Source organism: Aythya fuligula, chromosome 26 (assembly GCF_009819795.1).
Source record: "Aythya fuligula isolate bAytFul2 chromosome 26, bAytFul2.pri, whole genome shotgun sequence".
Classification (NCBI taxonomy): Eukaryota; Metazoa; Chordata; class Aves; order Anseriformes; family Anatidae; genus Aythya; species Aythya fuligula.
In genome coordinates this window covers 1,233,228-1,251,035 of record NC_045584.1, presented here as the reverse complement: position 1 = coordinate 1,251,035, position 17,808 = coordinate 1,233,228, and the positions used below count along the sequence as shown (strand labels likewise).

Sequence of the window (17,808 nt, the reverse complement as noted above, 5' to 3'; positions counted from 1 at the left end):
TGTTTGCTTAAATGAAAACTGCCAGGAGAGATGAGAATGAAGAGTTTGTAGGCATCCCTACAGTTGGTGCTTTCAAGGCAATCTGTCTGAACTCTTTATTTCCTTTAATTTTAGGTCTTGCTGGTTATGATTTGTGTGCTTGGGGAATGCTGCTCTGGAACCTCAGAATAATCACGTTCTGCCTCCGTTGTATGGTATAATTAAAAATAACATCGAAGAGAAATTGTTTTGAGATTGTATGAAAGTTGGCCTAGTTGCTGTGCCCTGAATTTTCGTGTTAGGGTTTGGATGCTAAACGGTGCTGCTTTGAAGGGTTTTGAGTTTGGGATTTGTTATTTGTTTTGTTTTTAAGCTGGCCAAATCACATTTAAAACTTCCTAAATGGATGGATTTGCCTCTGAAATTTTACTATGTGTTTAAGCACATCAGAATGCAGTCTGGGTTGGCTGATCAAACTCCCCACTTTACTGGAATTAACTGGGATCGGTGCTAGTGCAGCACCAGTAATGGGCTCCTCTCTGCCCATTAATGGGACTGGAAATAAGGCATGGCCCTGTCCTTCACATCTCCTTCTCAGCTTATGTATGTTGCATCCAATACCCCTTGGTATGTGTTCTACCAAGGGATGCTGTAAAAAAAAAAAAAATGATGCCAAAGTTTCTTGGGGAACTTTAATGTTTTATTTTAAATGCAAAGATATTTTGATTAAAATTTAATTTATGTTCAGAGGAAGGGCAGATAAGGAGTGAAGTTTGTTTTGCTTCAGTTTCACACCGCAATTGCTAGATCCATCACAACTTCTTTGATTCCTGTAGATATTATATCTCCAGAAAAAAATTCTCTCTTTTCCCTACTGCATCGCTTGTTCTTTCCTTGTTTGTCTTCCCTCCCTGCCAAGTATTTTTGGATGAGTGTATACAAGAGATTGCTGAATGGACTGAGGCAAAACTGCTGCATATTTGCTAACGTAGATTAAACTTCAGACTAAGTACTAGGTGTGATGCTTCCGTCAGTTACCTACAGACAGACAGAGGATGTTGGCATGCCACAGGATGAGGCTTTGTAGGTCTCTTGCTCTGCAGTGGGGAATTTCGTGATTCAGGTCAGTAGTTCTGTAACTTTAACAACTGAGCATCGCATCGATTTTTTTGTTTATTTATTTATTTGTTTGGAAGAGGGATTGAAAGGGCATTTTAGAGCACGGATGAGCTCTGGTCTGTAAAAGGCAGCTTATTTTGGTGTAATACTGCTGGATCGGTGTGAACAAACGCACAGGCTGCTTTTTCTGATACTGGAGTTCTGTCATTAATGTGGCGAAGCTCGCTTCAGTGGGCATCCTCTGAGGTAAAACTTCTGCTGGAGCCTGTAGGCCATGGGCATCTCTTTTTCTCTTCCTGGCATTAAGTTTATAACTTTATTTTCCTTGGTCATGTATCATTGAGGCTTCCATCTCAAGGAAGGGGAATCAGTCAGAGAAGTCGAGTCCATGTCAAGATACCTTAGCCCTCGGGTGTATTCTCCTCAAACAGCAGTTGAATTCATCTTTTTCTGCCCCAGCTACGTGGAATCAGACCTGCGAGGCTGGATTCAGCCACCTGACCCCCTTTCCTTCAGACCACCATCTAAATACACAGCTTCCCTGTGGGAAAGCGGCTTTTTTGTTTGGTTTGGGTTTTGTTTGTTTGTTTTTTTCCTGGAGTAGTTGTGTGCTGAATTGCTAGAGGATGCAACAGGATCGAAAGGAGAACTCTTGAATAGTGTGGTGCATCTGTCCTTGTGCCCTGCGGTTTGAAAAGAGGGCATTAGAGGAAGCGTGGCCTTTTTCCTAGGGCACTTAGTGACTTAGGAGGTCTTTGTTGAATCCTTTACACCAACTTTCTTCAAGGTCTCTGGTAAATTGTGTTTTATGGCTGTGGATGCTTAAATAGATGTATGTAGCTGGGCAGCAGTGCTGTTTTCATCTTCTCGCGTAAAGCCCAAGTGATTGAGACAGCAACACTTATGAAAGCTGAAGTGAGAATAATAGAACTATGCCTTTATTTAGCTGAAGGATATGCCTGATGGCTTCAGAGGATAAAGGTCACAGTATCAGGGCAGCTATCCCAAATTATTAACTGCTGGTGGCAGTATTTTTCCTGAAAGTGGTGATATTTCCATTGTCTTTCTTATTTTGAAACATCTGTTTTAAATTTTTTGCTTTACACACAGGCTAACAAAAGAGTAGAGCAAACTCCTTTATAAAGGAAGATTGTTTTGCAGAGTTCTGGTCTACGTTTCTGGAGTTCAGTCTTGTGCCAGCTCATCCGCTATAAAATCGGTCATGCTGCTGAGGATATAAATCCAGTGATGGTGAATATGAGTAGTCTTGTTGCTGGGGTCAGCGTGTCTCGCCTTTAAAAGGCAGGCGGTGGCTCCCCTCTGCAGAAAGGACTTTTCCTCTGTGAGGTCTCGCATCAACAGGCTCAACTCACCCATGGGTGTAGGTAGGTGGGAGATGCTCCTAAATGTGGCTCTGATGCTGTAAGGATTTTATGGAGGTGTAATAGGCTCTGTACCATGTTCATCTCTGCCAGCGGATGGGTCGGTAGTACTGGTTTCATAGGCTCAATAGCAGAATTGGAGAGTCAAAGTGAACATCCTCTGTTCTTGGCTTCCTTTGCAGAGGATCTCAAGAGTGATAGTCTTGATTTTGTTATATATACTTTTAAACTCCAAATGTTGTTGTTTCTAATCCAGGTTTTGTTAGACCAGCATCTTAGAATGGAGCTGTCAGGAATATCACGATGTGTCTTGCAAAGAGACTTGCAAAGAGAAATCCTATGGCTTCAGGCAAGCCTTTAGATGAGGTCTCATCTCCTTCTGTTCTGCAGCTGGAGAGTAAAGGATGGGTTTTAATGCAGAGCTGTTATAGCTAAGGCGTTATTTCCTAGTTCCAGATTTCATGTCATGGTCCTACAAGATGCATTTTTTTATTATTACATTTTGGTGTGAAGCAGTGGTATCTTGCCATACAGCACTTTCTTTGAGCATTATTTTCTCCTAAATACAAGTAACGGACGGGCACGCAGCCCCATACAGCTCAGAGGGCTGCTTCTCGAGGCTCTGGTTGCTCCTTACATGGAGGTGCCATTGCCCAGTCCCTCCGAGGGACCTGGGGGACAGCTCACGCGGTGTCAGAGTGTCCCAAGAAGCTGTCTCGGCCAGGCAGGTTGCTCTCCATCCCGGTGCAATCGGCTGCTGGGATGTCTTGGAGCTGCTGGGTGGCCCAAGCTCGCCCTGCTTTCCTCCTGCCCGACCTAGGCACCAGTAATTACTTGATATCTTTACTTTTTTCTCAGGCACAGTATGCTAATTGCTGATGAACTCAAACCTGATGACATTCCACTTGAGGTGTTTCATCACCTATCAGCACATGTTGTTTAACCAGTTTGGGATTAAGCGCTTTTTTTTTTTTTTTCTTTATTTTTTTCTTCTCCCATCCTTGTGGTATCTTGAGAAACTGAGGCACGGGGCCAGTGAGCGTCGTCTTTAACCATCGCCTCCCTCGTTGAAAACAAAACGAGGAGGCATCTGTGAGGCAAGAAAGCGACTCCGCCGGGGCTAATTTTGTGGTTTTCTCTCATTTTTTTTCCCCTCAAACACCACCAGGTGACCCTCGGCGTGGTCACCCGCGGCGAGCGGCGAGCCCCCCTGGACGCGGCGTGGCCCTGCGGGCCGGACCCGCTCCATTTTCTCTGCCAGCACCTGAGGCCCGGCCTCACCTCACAAAATGAAGGCCGGGCAGCACCGGCTGGGACCGGCCGTTGCCATGGTTTTTGCCGTGGCGGGTCACGTGCCCGTCGCCTCACGTGACCCAACGGTGGCCCCGCTCCCCGCAGGACCGGAGCTCGCCCGCGGCGCCCGCTGGGGGTCCCGGGGGTGCCGGGTGCCCCCCGGAGCGGGCTCGGACCCCGTGGCGGGGAGCGCAGCGAGGCCGGGGCCTCCCCATGAGCTGGGCTGAGCGCCAGCCCCACGGAGGCAGGGGGTTGTTTGTAAAAATGGGTCCAGAGTTGGCAAAACCGACACCAGAACGGCCACGTTGGCATCCGTGAGGTGTCACCGAGTGGCCCCGTGTGACACGGTGGCGTGGGGAGACCCCTGGCTCTGTCACTGCTGCTTGACCGAGGGTGCAAGGAGCCTCCAAAAAGCATTGCTGAGTGTCACGTCTGCGGCTGAATAAAGTCCTTCAGTGCTGTGTTTGGGTTGTGATCCTGCAGATTCCCTCCACGTGGGCTGGTCAAAGCGGGGAGCAGGCGGAAAGGTCCCTTGGGGTTTGGAAACGGGCATGGTTTGGGGTGCAGAGCCGTCTATCCGCTCAAATCCCACATGTACGGGGGTCTCAGCTTGCTGCCTGACCCCTGCTTCTTGGGAGGGACTGAGCCTGAAGGCTGGAGGAGTGAAGGCGAGCGTCCCTGCTCCATTTCCATCCCAGCCCCTCGCTCACACTGAGCCCCAGCTGTCGTCTGAGAAGGGCTCAGCAGCGAGAGGCTCCCTGTCCCTGTGCCGTCCCTGTCCCCGTGCCGTCCCCGCTCGCCACCGCCGGGAGAAACTTGCAGCGCTGGCTGCAGCTGGGTCTGGGCCAGTTACGGCCCGGCCGAGAGCCACAGGAGCCAGTTTGGTGCCTGGAGATGCAGGAAAAAGCTGGAAATGTTTCACCTGTGCCACTGCTACTTCTGAAACCGCCTCAGAGTTTAAACGATTGGGGTTTCCTGGCTCGCTGTGCCCTCTAGAGGACACTTCTACCTTCTGCTGTGTTCTTTCACTAAGACAGAAATCACATTTTAAAAGCTGCTTTTTATTTTTTTCAGTGTTCTGAACTGTTTTTTTGTATCCAAAGTACTGTTTGATGTGCCATGAGTGTTTACTGGAGGTGTGTTTTACAGGGCTTATGGGGATGCGCAGCTTCTTGGTGATGTTAATGATGCAAAGGGAATTCACACTAAGTTAATCCTTATTATCCTTATTAATTATTTGGTTCTTAAGATATGTGGGGTATCAGTTAAATCTAGGAACTGTTGTTTGATCTGAGGAGTGATCACCTGATGTTTCAAAGTAGAGTGCTTGTATGCCACATCTCTTATTACTGAGCAGTACAAGCCACACTTAAATATTTGCTTAGTCTTGCTTGATACGAGCTCTTTATGCGTTTCTTCTAAAGCATAACTCGCTGCAAGTTGGAAGGTTCTCAGTGTAAACTTTATTGTTCCTACTTCTGGTTTTGGGTTACAAGAAAAACAAAACAATGCCATGTGTTACGTTCTCCTGCTATTCTTGCTGTCAGACCTTTCGCAAGCACTGTCATTGTTTCCTGGGCGGTGCACAGGGCTGTGCTGTCCTGTTTCCGTACCGCTCCTGCCAAACCTCTCAGCTCTCACGTGCCACACAAGGTTTGTGCTTTATGGTTTGAAATCCCAAAACCTGGTACTGAAGGTGTTCTGCTCCTGCCTTCAACTTCCACTTAAAACTTCCTTGGACAAGGACCCTGCTGCGTGTCCAAAGCCAGTACAGCTCTTCTTGCACGATAATCAAACGTGGTGGGGCTGAGAGGTGATGGATTGTCAGGAGTTTGGCTGTGAGGTCCAGACACTAAAGCACTAAAACCAAATAAAAAGCTAAAAACAACATCCATCTGGACATGTTTCAGGAGTTTTTGATAAAGCTTTGCAGGTGTGTGTCTGTGTGTTGAGACTGTTAGAGGTTTCTGCTGTTAATAACAAAAGAGTTCAGTGGTGTTGATGGATGAAGAAAACTCTGCCATGAAGTGCTCAAACTGAGGTAAGTGAACATGTGTGAGCTGAGTCGTGTTTCCTTAGGATTCAGGCAAATATTTTGGGTGGGGAAGGTCATGATGTAAAAACCCTTACGCTAGGACAAGGAAAAAGAGAAGAGGGGCTGGTTTTGCTTTGCAGCACTAAGTGACCTGATGGCTTTGGACCAGGAGAGGCTACATGGTCCTCCTCGTGCAAGCAGAGAGCCTTCACCCTCCACAATTAGCAGGGCTTGCCTCTGGCAGGGAGGGAATGGCTGGTGGAAAAGCTCCTGGTTTGAAGGAATTCTCCTTTCCTCTCTGTTGTGGCCGCGTTTTGCCTCATGAAGCTTAACAGCACAAAAATGTGTCATATCTAGGAGGAGAATAGAAATGGATGGAACTCGTCTGTGCCGGGTTTATGTGGAATGTGAGAGATTTGGGAATAATCTATCAGGGGGTCATAAATAACGCTATGCAGTGTGAAGTAGTCGTTTTTGTTAGTTTGTTTTATTAACTCATTCTCTGTATTTTCCTTCCGATTTGCAGTGAAATAAAGAGAGAAAAGAGAGTCCCCTCACCGGACGTTATAGTGTTATCGGACAATGAACCTTCTAGCCCTAGAATGAATGGTTTAACAAAAATAGCATTAAAAGAGACCAACACGGAGGCACTCATGGTGAGTCTGCTTGTCTTGACACACTTCTGAGTTTTGCCATCTAGAAGTAAGAAAACATTCCTCTTGTTCCTGCAGGGACACCTGTGATCAAAGGGTCAGGTAGATACCTGGTTTCCTGAAGACTGATTTGCAGGCTGGCAGTCTGGGAGCTGTTAAAGGCTGATGTGTCCCTTCTATTATTATTATTATTTATCTTTATTTCTTTAGGCTCTTACCTCATTATTTTTTATATGCTTCTAAAGTATGCTTTTTTAGGAATTGTTTTTTTTTTTACTGAAATTTCTATTTGTGGACACAATATCCCTTATGCAGCATGGCATAACGTAGATTCGTTGTCTGACTTCTATTTTTCCGTGCTCAGTTTGTGTCCTCATATTGCAGACGTGTCAGTGATATTAAGACATACATGACAATTATAATGCAGAAAGTTCTTGTCGTAACTTGTATGGTATCTGTCTTTACCGTCTCCCCCCTCCCTCTTTTCCCATCCTCGATTGCCTTACCTGGCCCTGCAGAAAAGCAGTCCTGAGGAACGTGAGAGAATGATTAAACAGCTAAAAGAAGAGTTACGGTTAGAAGAAGCAAAACTTGTTTTATTGAAAAAGCTACGGCAAAGTCAAATCCAGAAGGAGACCACTACTCAGAAGGTATTTATTTCCTTACAGATACGTGTCTTGTCTTCTAGAGTGGAGGAAAAAAATAAGTAACTGTGGCAGCTGCCATAACCTGTAGGACCCAAGAGAGTTCTCAAATAAAGCATGGCTCACTTCTCATAAAACCTTCCTGAAGTTTGTAGTGCTGTATCCCATTAACCATTCCTTCTTTTTGGTGTTGACAAGACCAAATGACTAGACAGTTTTTCTTATCGACCGTATGCAAAAGCTGAACATCTTTTGAGTAAACTCAGGGGCATTTTTGAGTGGAATGCACTCCAAATTACTAAGCACTGTCCAGTCTTTAAAGCAGCTTAGAGGTAGCTGGCATGAGTGTGCCTTTGGAGGAGATTCTCATGCATAACTTCACCTGTCAGCACCTCTGTTGAAGCATTTCCATCCCCACCACTGGGAGCTGTGACCGAGGGCCGAGCTCTGCTGTGTGGCACAGATCTGGCTTCCAGCTCCCACTGCCTGCAGCCAGCCTGTGGTTATGTCAAGAAACCCAGGCAGCCTAAAAGGAGAGGCTCAGCCCTCCCACCCTGACCCCCTTCCCTTCCTCCCCACCCCTCGTATCACATGTGTGCCTTCCAAACTGCTGGGAGGACTGTTTTCATTGGAAACAAACCCAGAAAAAAGTCTGTTTTTTTGCCAGAGGAGCTGCCTTCTGCTTGTGCTGTTCACGCTGCCACCGAAGGGTAGAGGTGGAGGCAGGCAGAGGGGGCGTGCAAGCACCCCACGCGAGGCTCTGAGTGAATTGAGCACCTGTAACAATGGCAACTGAACTATTTTATGTTCCAGCCCGTGTGATGCTGACTTGGATTTTGTGTTGGGAGGGCGATGTGTAGGTTTTAAGTGTGCTTCACGCTGCAGATGGATATTAACACCTCTCTGTTGGCTGGTTTGGGTTGTTTTATTGGTGTCTGTCTCCTGGATGTCCGAGTGCCTCAGTAGATGGAATTAAACGCAATGCAACAAGTACCCACATGGCACAATTCCCTGCTGAGAGATGAACTCTGGATGTTTGACCTAAGTAGGGAGAAATTCATATTCTGAACTAAATATCTGAAGTCTTTTCCTGTAACTTTTTTCACTTTGTTATGCTTGAACCGAATTTGTTGAGACCAGCAGTAACGGTGAATGAGACTGAAGCAGGCTGCAGGCCGAGACTGCTAAAATAGATTTCTACGTTGCTGTGCTTTTGGTGTGGAGGCTCTTTTCTTTTTTTTTTTTCTGGTATAATCTTTTCTATACTTGCCTAATAACTTCTTCATTTAAATACGCATATTGAGGTGCTCAGAGGAAGAAAGGGCTGGGGGAGGGGGAAAGCCACGAGCCTTGAAGATTCTCTTACTAAGGCGCAAGGAGGTAAAACGCTTTTATTCCCTTAGCTTCTGTGATTCTGCTTTACACCCTTACACTCCTCTGCTTTCTTTCTGGTTTGTTTTTCCTCTTCCAGCCTGCTGGTTCCTCTGGGAGTGCTGTGGCCACCCCTCCGCCCTTGGTGCGGGGCACGCAGAGTGTTCCTGCTGGCAAGCCGTCCCTGCAGGTCAGTGGGAAGGGCCAGGCTGCCAGGTCTAGGGCCCGGAGCGGAGAAGGGTGCGCAGTGCAGGAGAGGCAGCCCCAGCACCTTAACGACTGGCATCCGGGTGGAATTTCTCCCTAAAAAGATCCGGGGCTAACTCCCGCCAACCCCACTCTTAAGTTTTTTTAAAGAATGATTGGGGTGGGAGATAGAGGTAGGATGTCCCACGCAGGTAGCTCTTAAAAGCTCATTTTTCAGTGGCTGAGCATCCTTAAGGGCCTCATCCACCCTGCTGTAACATATACACAGGTTACCGGTGCTAATGACCTCTGGCAAAAGAGGATGCCACGGAGTTCTGTCCTATTTCTACTGGGGTAACCTGTTGTCAAACCCTCCAGGTACCCAGTTGTGTCCTCAGTGTGATAAACTGTAAGAACTGAGCAAATCTAAGGCTTTCTTTTTTGGCTCGGTGGCTGAATGGCACACGATGGTAAGAAAGGTCTTGGTTCAGGCTAAATTAAGTGTAATGCTGGAAAGCCTTGGGGAGGGGAAAAAAAGCAGAGGGGATTGACATCTGTCAGCCTAATCTGCCTCCCGTCTAGTGTCTTGTTTCACTTTTGGATTTGAGACATTTCTGGTTATTTACCATGGGCTGATTTGAAACAAATTTCGGAACTGTTTCAGCACATAATGCTTTAATTTGGAAAACTCCAGCTCGTGTGAAAAACCCCGAGCACGCTCTACCTGAGGGTTGGGGTAAATTTGCTCTCCGTTTAGGAAACGTTCCCAAAACTTACAGCAATCTGCCAGTTTGAGTAATCTCTTCCTTGAGGCGAGTTGCCTTCACTGAAGACAGCACTTTCAGAGGAACTGGACCACGAGTTAAATCTGCAGCGAACAGGCAGTGAAACTCCAGTTGTCTGTGCCGTTTGGCAGAGCAGAGAGCTGGGAGCCAAGAATCCAGAATTCCAGTTATTCTGTCTAATTCGTGGTGTTTGGGCAAATTAACCTAACCTCCGTCTGCTTTGGCTTGACTGTGAAAACTCTATTAATTCCTGCGTGTAGCAGTTGAGGTAACATTTGGTCTTCGGTTGAAAGGCGTAACAGAAGGGGACCAAACTCCCCCCGTGCCTGACTATGCACGTGTGCACGCACATAATTCATGAAAATGGGAGCCTCAGTGTTTTCAGAAGTCTTAATTCGTGGGTGATGGTCAGTTTGGGGCTGGAATTAGGGAAGTGGCGAGCTGTGCAAAGCCACATGAACAGGACGGAGAGGTTCGGGGCTCTTTGAGCAGAGCCTCTCTGGCGAGGCTGCGTAGCCTTAGCGGTCTGCAGGAATGTAAGCGATGCATGGAGCTGTGTCACCTTTTATTGCACTGTGAGAAACTTTCAGGGTTTGATGCAGTCTGCAGCCCCAAAAACAAGGGCGGCAGTGTTTCAAACCTCTTTCGCTTGACTTCTTTTCTTTTTCATTTTTTTTTTTTTTAAAGCTTTTCTCCCTTTCCTGCCTCCTCTTTCCTTCCTGCACACATGCATACGCCCAGTCTGCTCACCTCCCCAGGTTCCTGCATCTCCAGCTTCTGTCTGCCTGTGCTGCTCCTTGAAGCCTGCCGTGTGTATTTCCCTGTTCTCTTCCTCCCCACACACAAAAAAATGAAGTTTTTGTTGGTTGTTTGCTTGGTTTTGTTTGCTTGCCTTGGAACACTAGCTGTGCTGAAGCCAGCCTGGCCATCTCTTGTCCCTACAGTCTTTGCAACCCTGATGCTCCAGACAGATGTTGCATTCATCACATCAGCCAGAGAGGAAAGCTGCTCGTGTTTTTACCCCATGCTTCATACTCCTGTTATGGCATGCCTCTTTTGGTGTCTTTCAGTACAGCAGTGCTGGAGCTATTGAATTTTGTGGGGGTGGCAGAAGAAAATGTTGTTGAGGGCTGCGCTTTACCTTTTGAATTCTGTGCAGGATGTGAGAGAACAATTCCCGAGCACGTAGCCTGACTGCCATCGTGTCCTTACCTATGTCTGTATTGCTGCCTAAGATTTCAGATAGTGCTTTATTGGCACGCTAGGCAACAGAAGAGAGCATGCATATAAATGCACCAGAATGAAAAAATGCAAATAAACTGTCCTCTGTTTTGCAGACCTCTTCTACACGTATACCGGGCACTGTTATTCCTCCTCCGTTGGTCCGTGGTGGGCAGCAGACTTCTTCAAAACTAGGAACTCAGCAAAACACACAGATAGTAATGCCGCCTCTTGTCAGAGGAGCGCAGGTATTTGCTTTGTGGTGGATCTACTCTGTTTTTCTGGAATGTGTCTTACATATTTTCCTTGTTATCCTCCTCGTCTGGAGGGATCTTGTGAACTTCTTGCTGGAATTTCTCGATACGGTTAGAGATCCTGCCACTGAAAGATCCTACATCGTTGTAGCTCATGCTTTTGTGCTGTCCCATAACACTCTCGGTGAACCATGAGAAAATCCCGTGGTGATGCAGGATGCTGCCTTTACCTGCATAGCTTCTGATAGCTTCTTCCCTCGGCTGCACCAGAGAATTGTGTGTGCCTTTATTGTGAAAGCTAACTTAGGGGCTTCCAGCTTCACCTGGCACTTAGGAGAGCAGAGGAAATTAAACACAATCCCTTACTCTTGCTTTTTTTTTTAAACATTATTCTTTCTGTCATATCAATTTCACCTTTTCAAATGCTAAAACTCACTTTTTTCCCTCATTGTGTCAGTCTTCAGATTGAATAAGAGCTGCTGAAATGAGATAGTCAACTGGAAATCTGGAAGTGCCGCTTTGCAGGGACTTTATCACCTGTAACAGAAAACTGCGGTGTCACTAGAGGAGTAGGAAAGCAATGTTCAATTTGATACGGTCTTCTAGAAGTATGGCTTCTGTGGAGGACTGAGAAAAAATATTTCCTTGTTAAATGAGGATTTATTTTGCAGTGAAAGGTCTGCTTTTATCTATTGCATAGCCAGCACTAAAGAGGAAGGTAGAGCATTTGGTATTTCATTTTCTTTCTGTTCTGATTATGGAGAGAACCTCATTCTGAGAAATAGCTTTCCTAATGCCTTTAAAATGAAACAGGCTTAACAACTACACGTTGGAAATGAAAGAAATTTGACTTGGAAACTTGGATTTTTGGCACAGCTCTTTTGGCCCTCACGTACGAGCGTCTCTTTTGATGCTGTGTTCTTCTTGTTTCATTTTGACGGAGGGAAAGGGAAAAACATCGCATTTTGACCCAAATGTTAATCGTCACGCTTTCTTTGCGTTCCCTGCCTTGCCTCATTTCCACTGGGTCACGTCATCCCATTTGATTCCCCCCACTTATTTCCCGCTGTCTAATCCTCCCCATCGTTCATGGCACCATTGCATCAGCCCATTTCTGTGTCTTCCCAGCAAATCCACAACATCCGACAGCACTCCAGCACGGGGCCACCTCCGCTGCTGCTGGCGCCACGGGCATCGGTCCCCAGCGTACAAATTCAGGGGCAGAGAATTATCCAGCAGGGGCTGATCCGTGTCGCCAACGTTCCCAACACCAGCCTGCTTGTCAATATCCCGCAGGTAAGTTTTATGCTGTACTTTGTGCCAAATTGAACTTTAATCCCAGAGGAACAGAGCTTGGACAGTTGTGATTACTGATTGTCCAGTTCCTGCATCTACTTGGCCCAGCCTGCTCTCATCTAACGGGTGCAGGTGCCTATTACTACAGTTGTCTTGCTCCGTTTTCTTCCCATTCTCTGGTCACATTCACCTCCTGTACATAGGAATGAAGAAAACCATTACAGATTATTGGGAAGAAATACATATTTCAGTGAACTGAGTGTCGCACCTCATTTTGCATTTGGTATTTCAACATGAAACTGTCCCTTAGAAGGTTTTTTTTCCCCCCTCTCTAGGAGTGTAAACAGTGTTCTAGTAAACAGAGCTCAAAATGAGGTAGAGATAAAAATTTTAGAGATAATAAAGGCACCCTGCCTCCATCACACACCCCGACAGCCCTAAAGCAACCCCCAGTTACCCTCCTGGGGCCGCAACAGTGGAGCCGGGGAACCCCAAACCATTTGGCCCTTGTCACTAAGCTGTGTCCTGTTTCCTCCCAGGCCTCTCCGACTTCAATCAAAGGTACAACTGTGACATCTGCTCAGGCGAACGCTACTACGACCAGCGCTGCTTCTATCGTCAACTCCAACGACTCGCCAGCCAGCCGGCAAGCCGCCGCCAAGCTCGCCTTGCGGAAGCAGCTGGAGAAAACGCTGCTGGAGATCCCTCCTCCCAAGCCGCCTGCGCCAGAGATGAACTTCCTGCCGAGCGCAGCTAATAACGAATTTATTTACTTAGTTGGGTTGGAAGAAGTTGTGCAGAACTTGCTGGAAACTCAAGGTGAGATGGCGTTAAAAACGTGCCTCAAAGGTGAGGAGAGAACCGTTTCCATCTAGACTTCGTCAAAACAGCAGGCAGCAAAGAGTGTCAGGCTTTCCTGGATTAAATTTCCATAGTCTGTCTAATCTGGGATTAATTTTTGTTAACGGTTGTCGAATTGCTTTATTTAACTGTGAAATTCTAGGGTTTCACAATGATTTCTCACAGGCTATAGGCAGCATTTGTAAAGATTTCTCTAAAATATGTCGAGGACGGGTGATTTCCTATCACTCACTTGTGTGTCCATCACCACAGAATTCTCTCTGAACATTGTTTTCAGCAGTTATCTTTTAAGAATGTTCCTAGGGAGAAATGAGGTTGAGATAGATGGATAACCTGGGGAGACTGCCTCCAAACACATGAAAATCAGCTCTGTTGCCAAGTTCATGTAGAAGGCAAGAGGAGAAATGTAGTTGATTAAAGACTGACTTCTTACCATCTGTATTCCAGACCTCCTCTCTAGTTGATCAGCTATACTGTATCAATGAAGTAAATAATTTAGTAGATTTTGCCTTTACAGGTAGCGTCACATTTTTTATAAATCACCTTTGTGGCAGCACTTGCTTTATAATAACTATTTTATTATTTATTTATTCATGCTGGAATATTCTTGAGGGTTAAACGTAATTCATTTGTCAAAGCCAAAGATGAGCAGGACTAACCTGGCTGTGTTTCTGCAGGTAAAGTTTCAGTTCCTGTATCATCTCGCGAGCCCTACATGTGTGCTCAGTGTAAGACTGACTTCACCTGCCGTTGGAGGGAGGAGAAGAATGGAACCATTATGTGTGAAACCTGTATGACATCAAATCAGAAAAAGGCCTTGAAAGCTGAGCACACTAACCGACTGAAGGCTGCCTTCGTAAAAGCACTGCAGCAAGAGCAGGAGATTGAGCAGAGGATACTGCAACAGACTGCGTCTCCCGTACAGACCAAGTCAGACCCCATAGTGCAGCACCACTCGCTCAAGCAGGTGAGGCTCTGTCTGCAAGCAGCCACATCGTGGTGGTGATGGGGCTGGGCTCCCGTGGCTCCACGTGTGCTGGTGTTCGGTGTGCAGGCAAGGAGCTTGTGCGTGAACCTGTTTTATTTGAGCTTCACAGCGTGTGCTTGGGTGTCAGGTTAAAACTGGGCTGGTTATAGCCCTATTCTGTCATACAGGGACTTGATGTGTCATTCCTCTGTACATGAAGAGCAGAGGTGATGTTTTTCTGAAGAGTCATCGTAATTATCCTGGGGTGTTGAGTTCACATGCTGCAAAGTCTGTTCCTCAACTTTTTTTAGGAGGTACTAAATGAAAAAACTTGCTCCGATGCCAAATACCCAGGAATAAATTTACCTCAGGTAGAAAAAAAAAAAAGTCTGGTTGTGAGCCAGGAGCACGTAATGGTGCTTGTGAAGTTTCAAGGTAATGGGCAACAATCATCTCTGACGGAGACTGGTTCTCATACACCTTGTAAAACCTTTCAGTTGAGAGGAGATGGAAACTGCTTAAGTGCTGCCTGGAGTTGAAATAATCAAGGTACTGATTATTTAGGTCAGGGAAGTGGAGCGTTCCTGGTGTATGGAGGTGCTTACACAGCACGTTTTTGTTGTTGCTTTGCATTTGATTATAATTCCACGTTCTTACAGGTGCTTTCAGAAGCACAGAGCTGATTGTTGTTCTGATCTAGAGATGACTTGTACGTTTGAAGCCCTGCAACTAATAACGCATTCCGGGTTTGGCAGAAGAAGCCAAGAAATGAGAGAGAAAAACAGGCAGTTTGGTCAAAGCTATTGTATTTGAAGGAGAGACACGTGCCGTGCCGTGCCTGTCTTACCATCTGCTCTCTTGCCAGACTTCTAGCCAGATGTCTCGAGGCCCTGGAGCTCCACGGGGAGTGTTGCATGCATTTAGCCAGTCACCCAAGTTGCAGAATGCATCGTCTGCAGCAGCACTTGGGAGTAGGCCAGGTAAGCATGCTGAGAGACCTGTCAGCAAGGGCAGCGCTGCCGCCTGGAAGAAGACTCCCATCAATACAGGTAGATTTTTTTCTAAAGTTTCTTTTCTTTCTACTTACTAGCTGCACTCTGTCCAACAATCATAGTTCTTTGGGTAAGGATGCTTTCTCTTTGACACTTCCTGCATGAAGGCCTGGTGATGCCACAGCTCTGTTCTCCGTGTGGTTGTTGGCACTTGCTTTTGGTATGGTTTGTGCTCCTCGAAAGAGGCAGTCAAGTGCTACCTCATAGAAAGTGCTGCTTTACAGGGTTGTAAATAGGCTAAATAGATGTAATATCAGACTGTTTATCATTGACTCTGTATGCACAGTCAGAACCACGCTGCAGGAGCTGAATTCAGTCGTTTAATTCTGACTGTGTTTATTACTCTTTGCTGAAAGCCACATACAATAAATGAGTATTTAGGTAAGGTTACAGCGCATATTCCCAGCATTCCTCAGGTTTTGAACCAACTAAAGTTGTTGCTTTGAACAAATTGAGGTGTTAAATTCTGATTTAATCTTTCCTATATGTTAGGAATCTGACTTGAGAAGAAGCATTAGTGTTCTTACGTGATCATTAGGATCTCTAGGAAGGAAACTTTATTAGGAACTAGCTCTTCTGTGATCTACTTTCTTGCCCAATATTGAATTGATTTATTTTTTTTTCTCCTGACATTTTAATTTATCACGTAAGCATAATTTCATTGCAGAGAGCCCTAGTCTGCTCAAGTCTTCACTCCTGGTATAAAATCTTGCTCCTGTTTGCTTAGATGATTTGGGAAAATTTCATTTTCTGAAGGTGTCTGACCTTCTGTGTCTGATAGTGACTCACGCTTACCTAGCTAATCTGTTTTCATGTGGGCGAAATGTGAGTAGTGCTTTCTTGTCACTGCTGTGTCACCTGTTTTTGCCATACTGTGACACTCGTTCTTCTCTTTTGTATCTCCTCAGGTGGGGCTTTACCTTTTGTTAATCCTAGTTTAGCTGTGCACAAGTCGTCTTCAGCAGTAGACCGCCAGCGTGAATATCTCCTGGATATGATTCCCCCACGGTCCATCCCACAGTCCGCCACGTGGAAGTAATGCAGAGGAATGCCCAAGAGGAAGACTTTCCTGTTTCTGCCATCCTTTTTATACCACATGACAGTGGAATCTGCTTTAATCCCAGCTGGATATGCCCCAGGCTTTATAGGATGCAAGAAGACCACTCCTCATCCCATCGAGTGCTGCTGTCCCTGCTAAGAGAAAATGACACCACGTGGGTGGGAAAAGACTTGAGCTCATTTGGTTATCAGATTCTTGTGATTGACTGATGATGAAGGCTGTCAGGGAAGGGGAAGAATTCTTTTTTTTTTTTTTTTTTTTTTGGCTTTATGTATTTAGTTTGGATTTTTTTGTCACCAGCACAAAAGGAGGACTAAATGACTCTCTGCCTTTGGTTTCGTTTATTAATAACTACCCAATTCACCACGAACACAGTGTTCGTTCGCCGTCGAGCATGGATGTCAGCTCAAGGAGAGAGGAATTTCAACCCGATCTTGCAGATGCATTTAGCGAGCCGAGTTCATGTTTGCTTTTCTTCCCTGCCCCTCCTCCAGCCAGGAAGGCAGTCTACAGATTATAATGTTTTAATGATGAGCTAATGATAAATAAGTGCAAACTCAAATTCCAGTTGAGTATGTTTTTTCTAAGGGACTGGCTACCACCAAAACTTGTCTGGTGGGAACCAGTGCAGGAGTCTCTCACTTTTGTTGGATTCTGTTTTGAATAGACTTTGAACTGTTGGTAGTCTAAAATCTAATTTACTGAATAGACAAACACCTTTGTTCAGTCTTTCTAATTCAGCGAAGAGCAGTTGGGCCTTTCATACGTTCCCAGAGACTTCAAAGCGAAACTGTTTTTTGATTATTTTCATTTTGGAGAGGTTTATCGTTTTGAGCAATTTTACTCAAAAAAAAAAAAAAAAGAAAAGAAAAAAAATGAAAAAAAAAATGGGAAAAAAAAAAAAAAAAAAGACCAACTAGGAATTCCGGAAGCTGCACGCAATCAGAAGGGGCGAGCGGAGGAGCGGGAGGCCCGCGGTCAGGTAGCGGGCTCCATCCTCCTCCCGTCGCTCCTGGTCGTGCTTGGTGGCCGGGCACGCGCGGGGCAGGACCGCCCGATCCCTCTCGAGTTCCGTTCTTCCAGGCATGCTCTCCTGTCCGTCACCGCAGTATTTCATTTTTGATAGAGCTTTAGGTAACCCTGCTTTAAGGACAGGTTTCTACGTGGTTTTCATAGGTGTCGGGGATTCCACAGGTTTCAGCCCAAATCCATCAGGTCCGGTTGTTTTCTCTTCTCGTCATCCTCTCTCCTTCTTCCCTGTGCTTCTCCCAAATTAAAGTTGAATTCAAGCGGCAGAAATCCATGCCTTACTACTTATGTTGCATATCAGTACTGGAAGTAGTGCTGATGAGAATTATTTGCAAAATTATATATATATCTATATATCTATATATAAAAGAAAAGGGGGGAGGGGGTACTACTCAGTCTCTATGCTGAATCTATTTTCTTAGCAGTCGCCGTTAGATCGAACTAAACCGATAACTGTGTAGGGTTGTCCCTCTTCGGATCTAACTATTGCATAGTGGAAACGAAAACTCATTCATTTTAGCCCCTGTTCTGTTGTGTGAATATCAATATTAGATACTTTGGAAACTGTTCGGTAGTCTAGAAGACCTAGTTTTTGCAAAATGGTATTTGTTGCTGTATAAA

At 45.8% G+C, this 17,808-nt stretch overlaps 1 protein-coding gene across 10 annotated transcripts in view; it reads left to right on the top strand.

Annotated features, from left to right (window-relative positions):
• GATAD2A (GATA zinc finger domain containing 2A) overlaps nt 1–16,389 on the top strand; it is a 59,703-nt gene extending 43,314 nt beyond the window's left edge. For 8 of the 10 annotated variants that reach the window (XM_032203508.1, XM_032203518.1, XM_032203510.1 and 5 more), the window contains 9 exons: nt 6,335–6,464; nt 6,980–7,111; nt 8,577–8,666; nt 10,785–10,916; nt 12,051–12,218; nt 12,758–13,037; nt 13,757–14,046; nt 14,912–15,095; nt 16,007–16,389. In XM_032203508.1, coding sequence (XP_032059399.1) covers nt 6,335–6,464; nt 6,980–7,111; nt 8,577–8,666; nt 10,785–10,916; nt 12,051–12,218; nt 12,758–13,037; nt 13,757–14,046; nt 14,912–15,095; nt 16,007–16,137 — 1,537 coding nt within the window. In that variant the 3' untranslated portion in view covers nt 16,138–16,389. The remainder of the gene's footprint in view (nt 1–6,334; nt 6,465–6,979; nt 7,112–8,576; nt 8,667–10,784; nt 10,917–12,050; nt 12,219–12,757; nt 13,038–13,756; nt 14,047–14,911; nt 15,096–16,006) is intronic. The other 2 variants (XM_032203516.1, XM_032203517.1) reach the window with 2 other exon arrangements.
• Nucleotides 16,390–17,808: the final 1,419 nt, after the last annotated feature.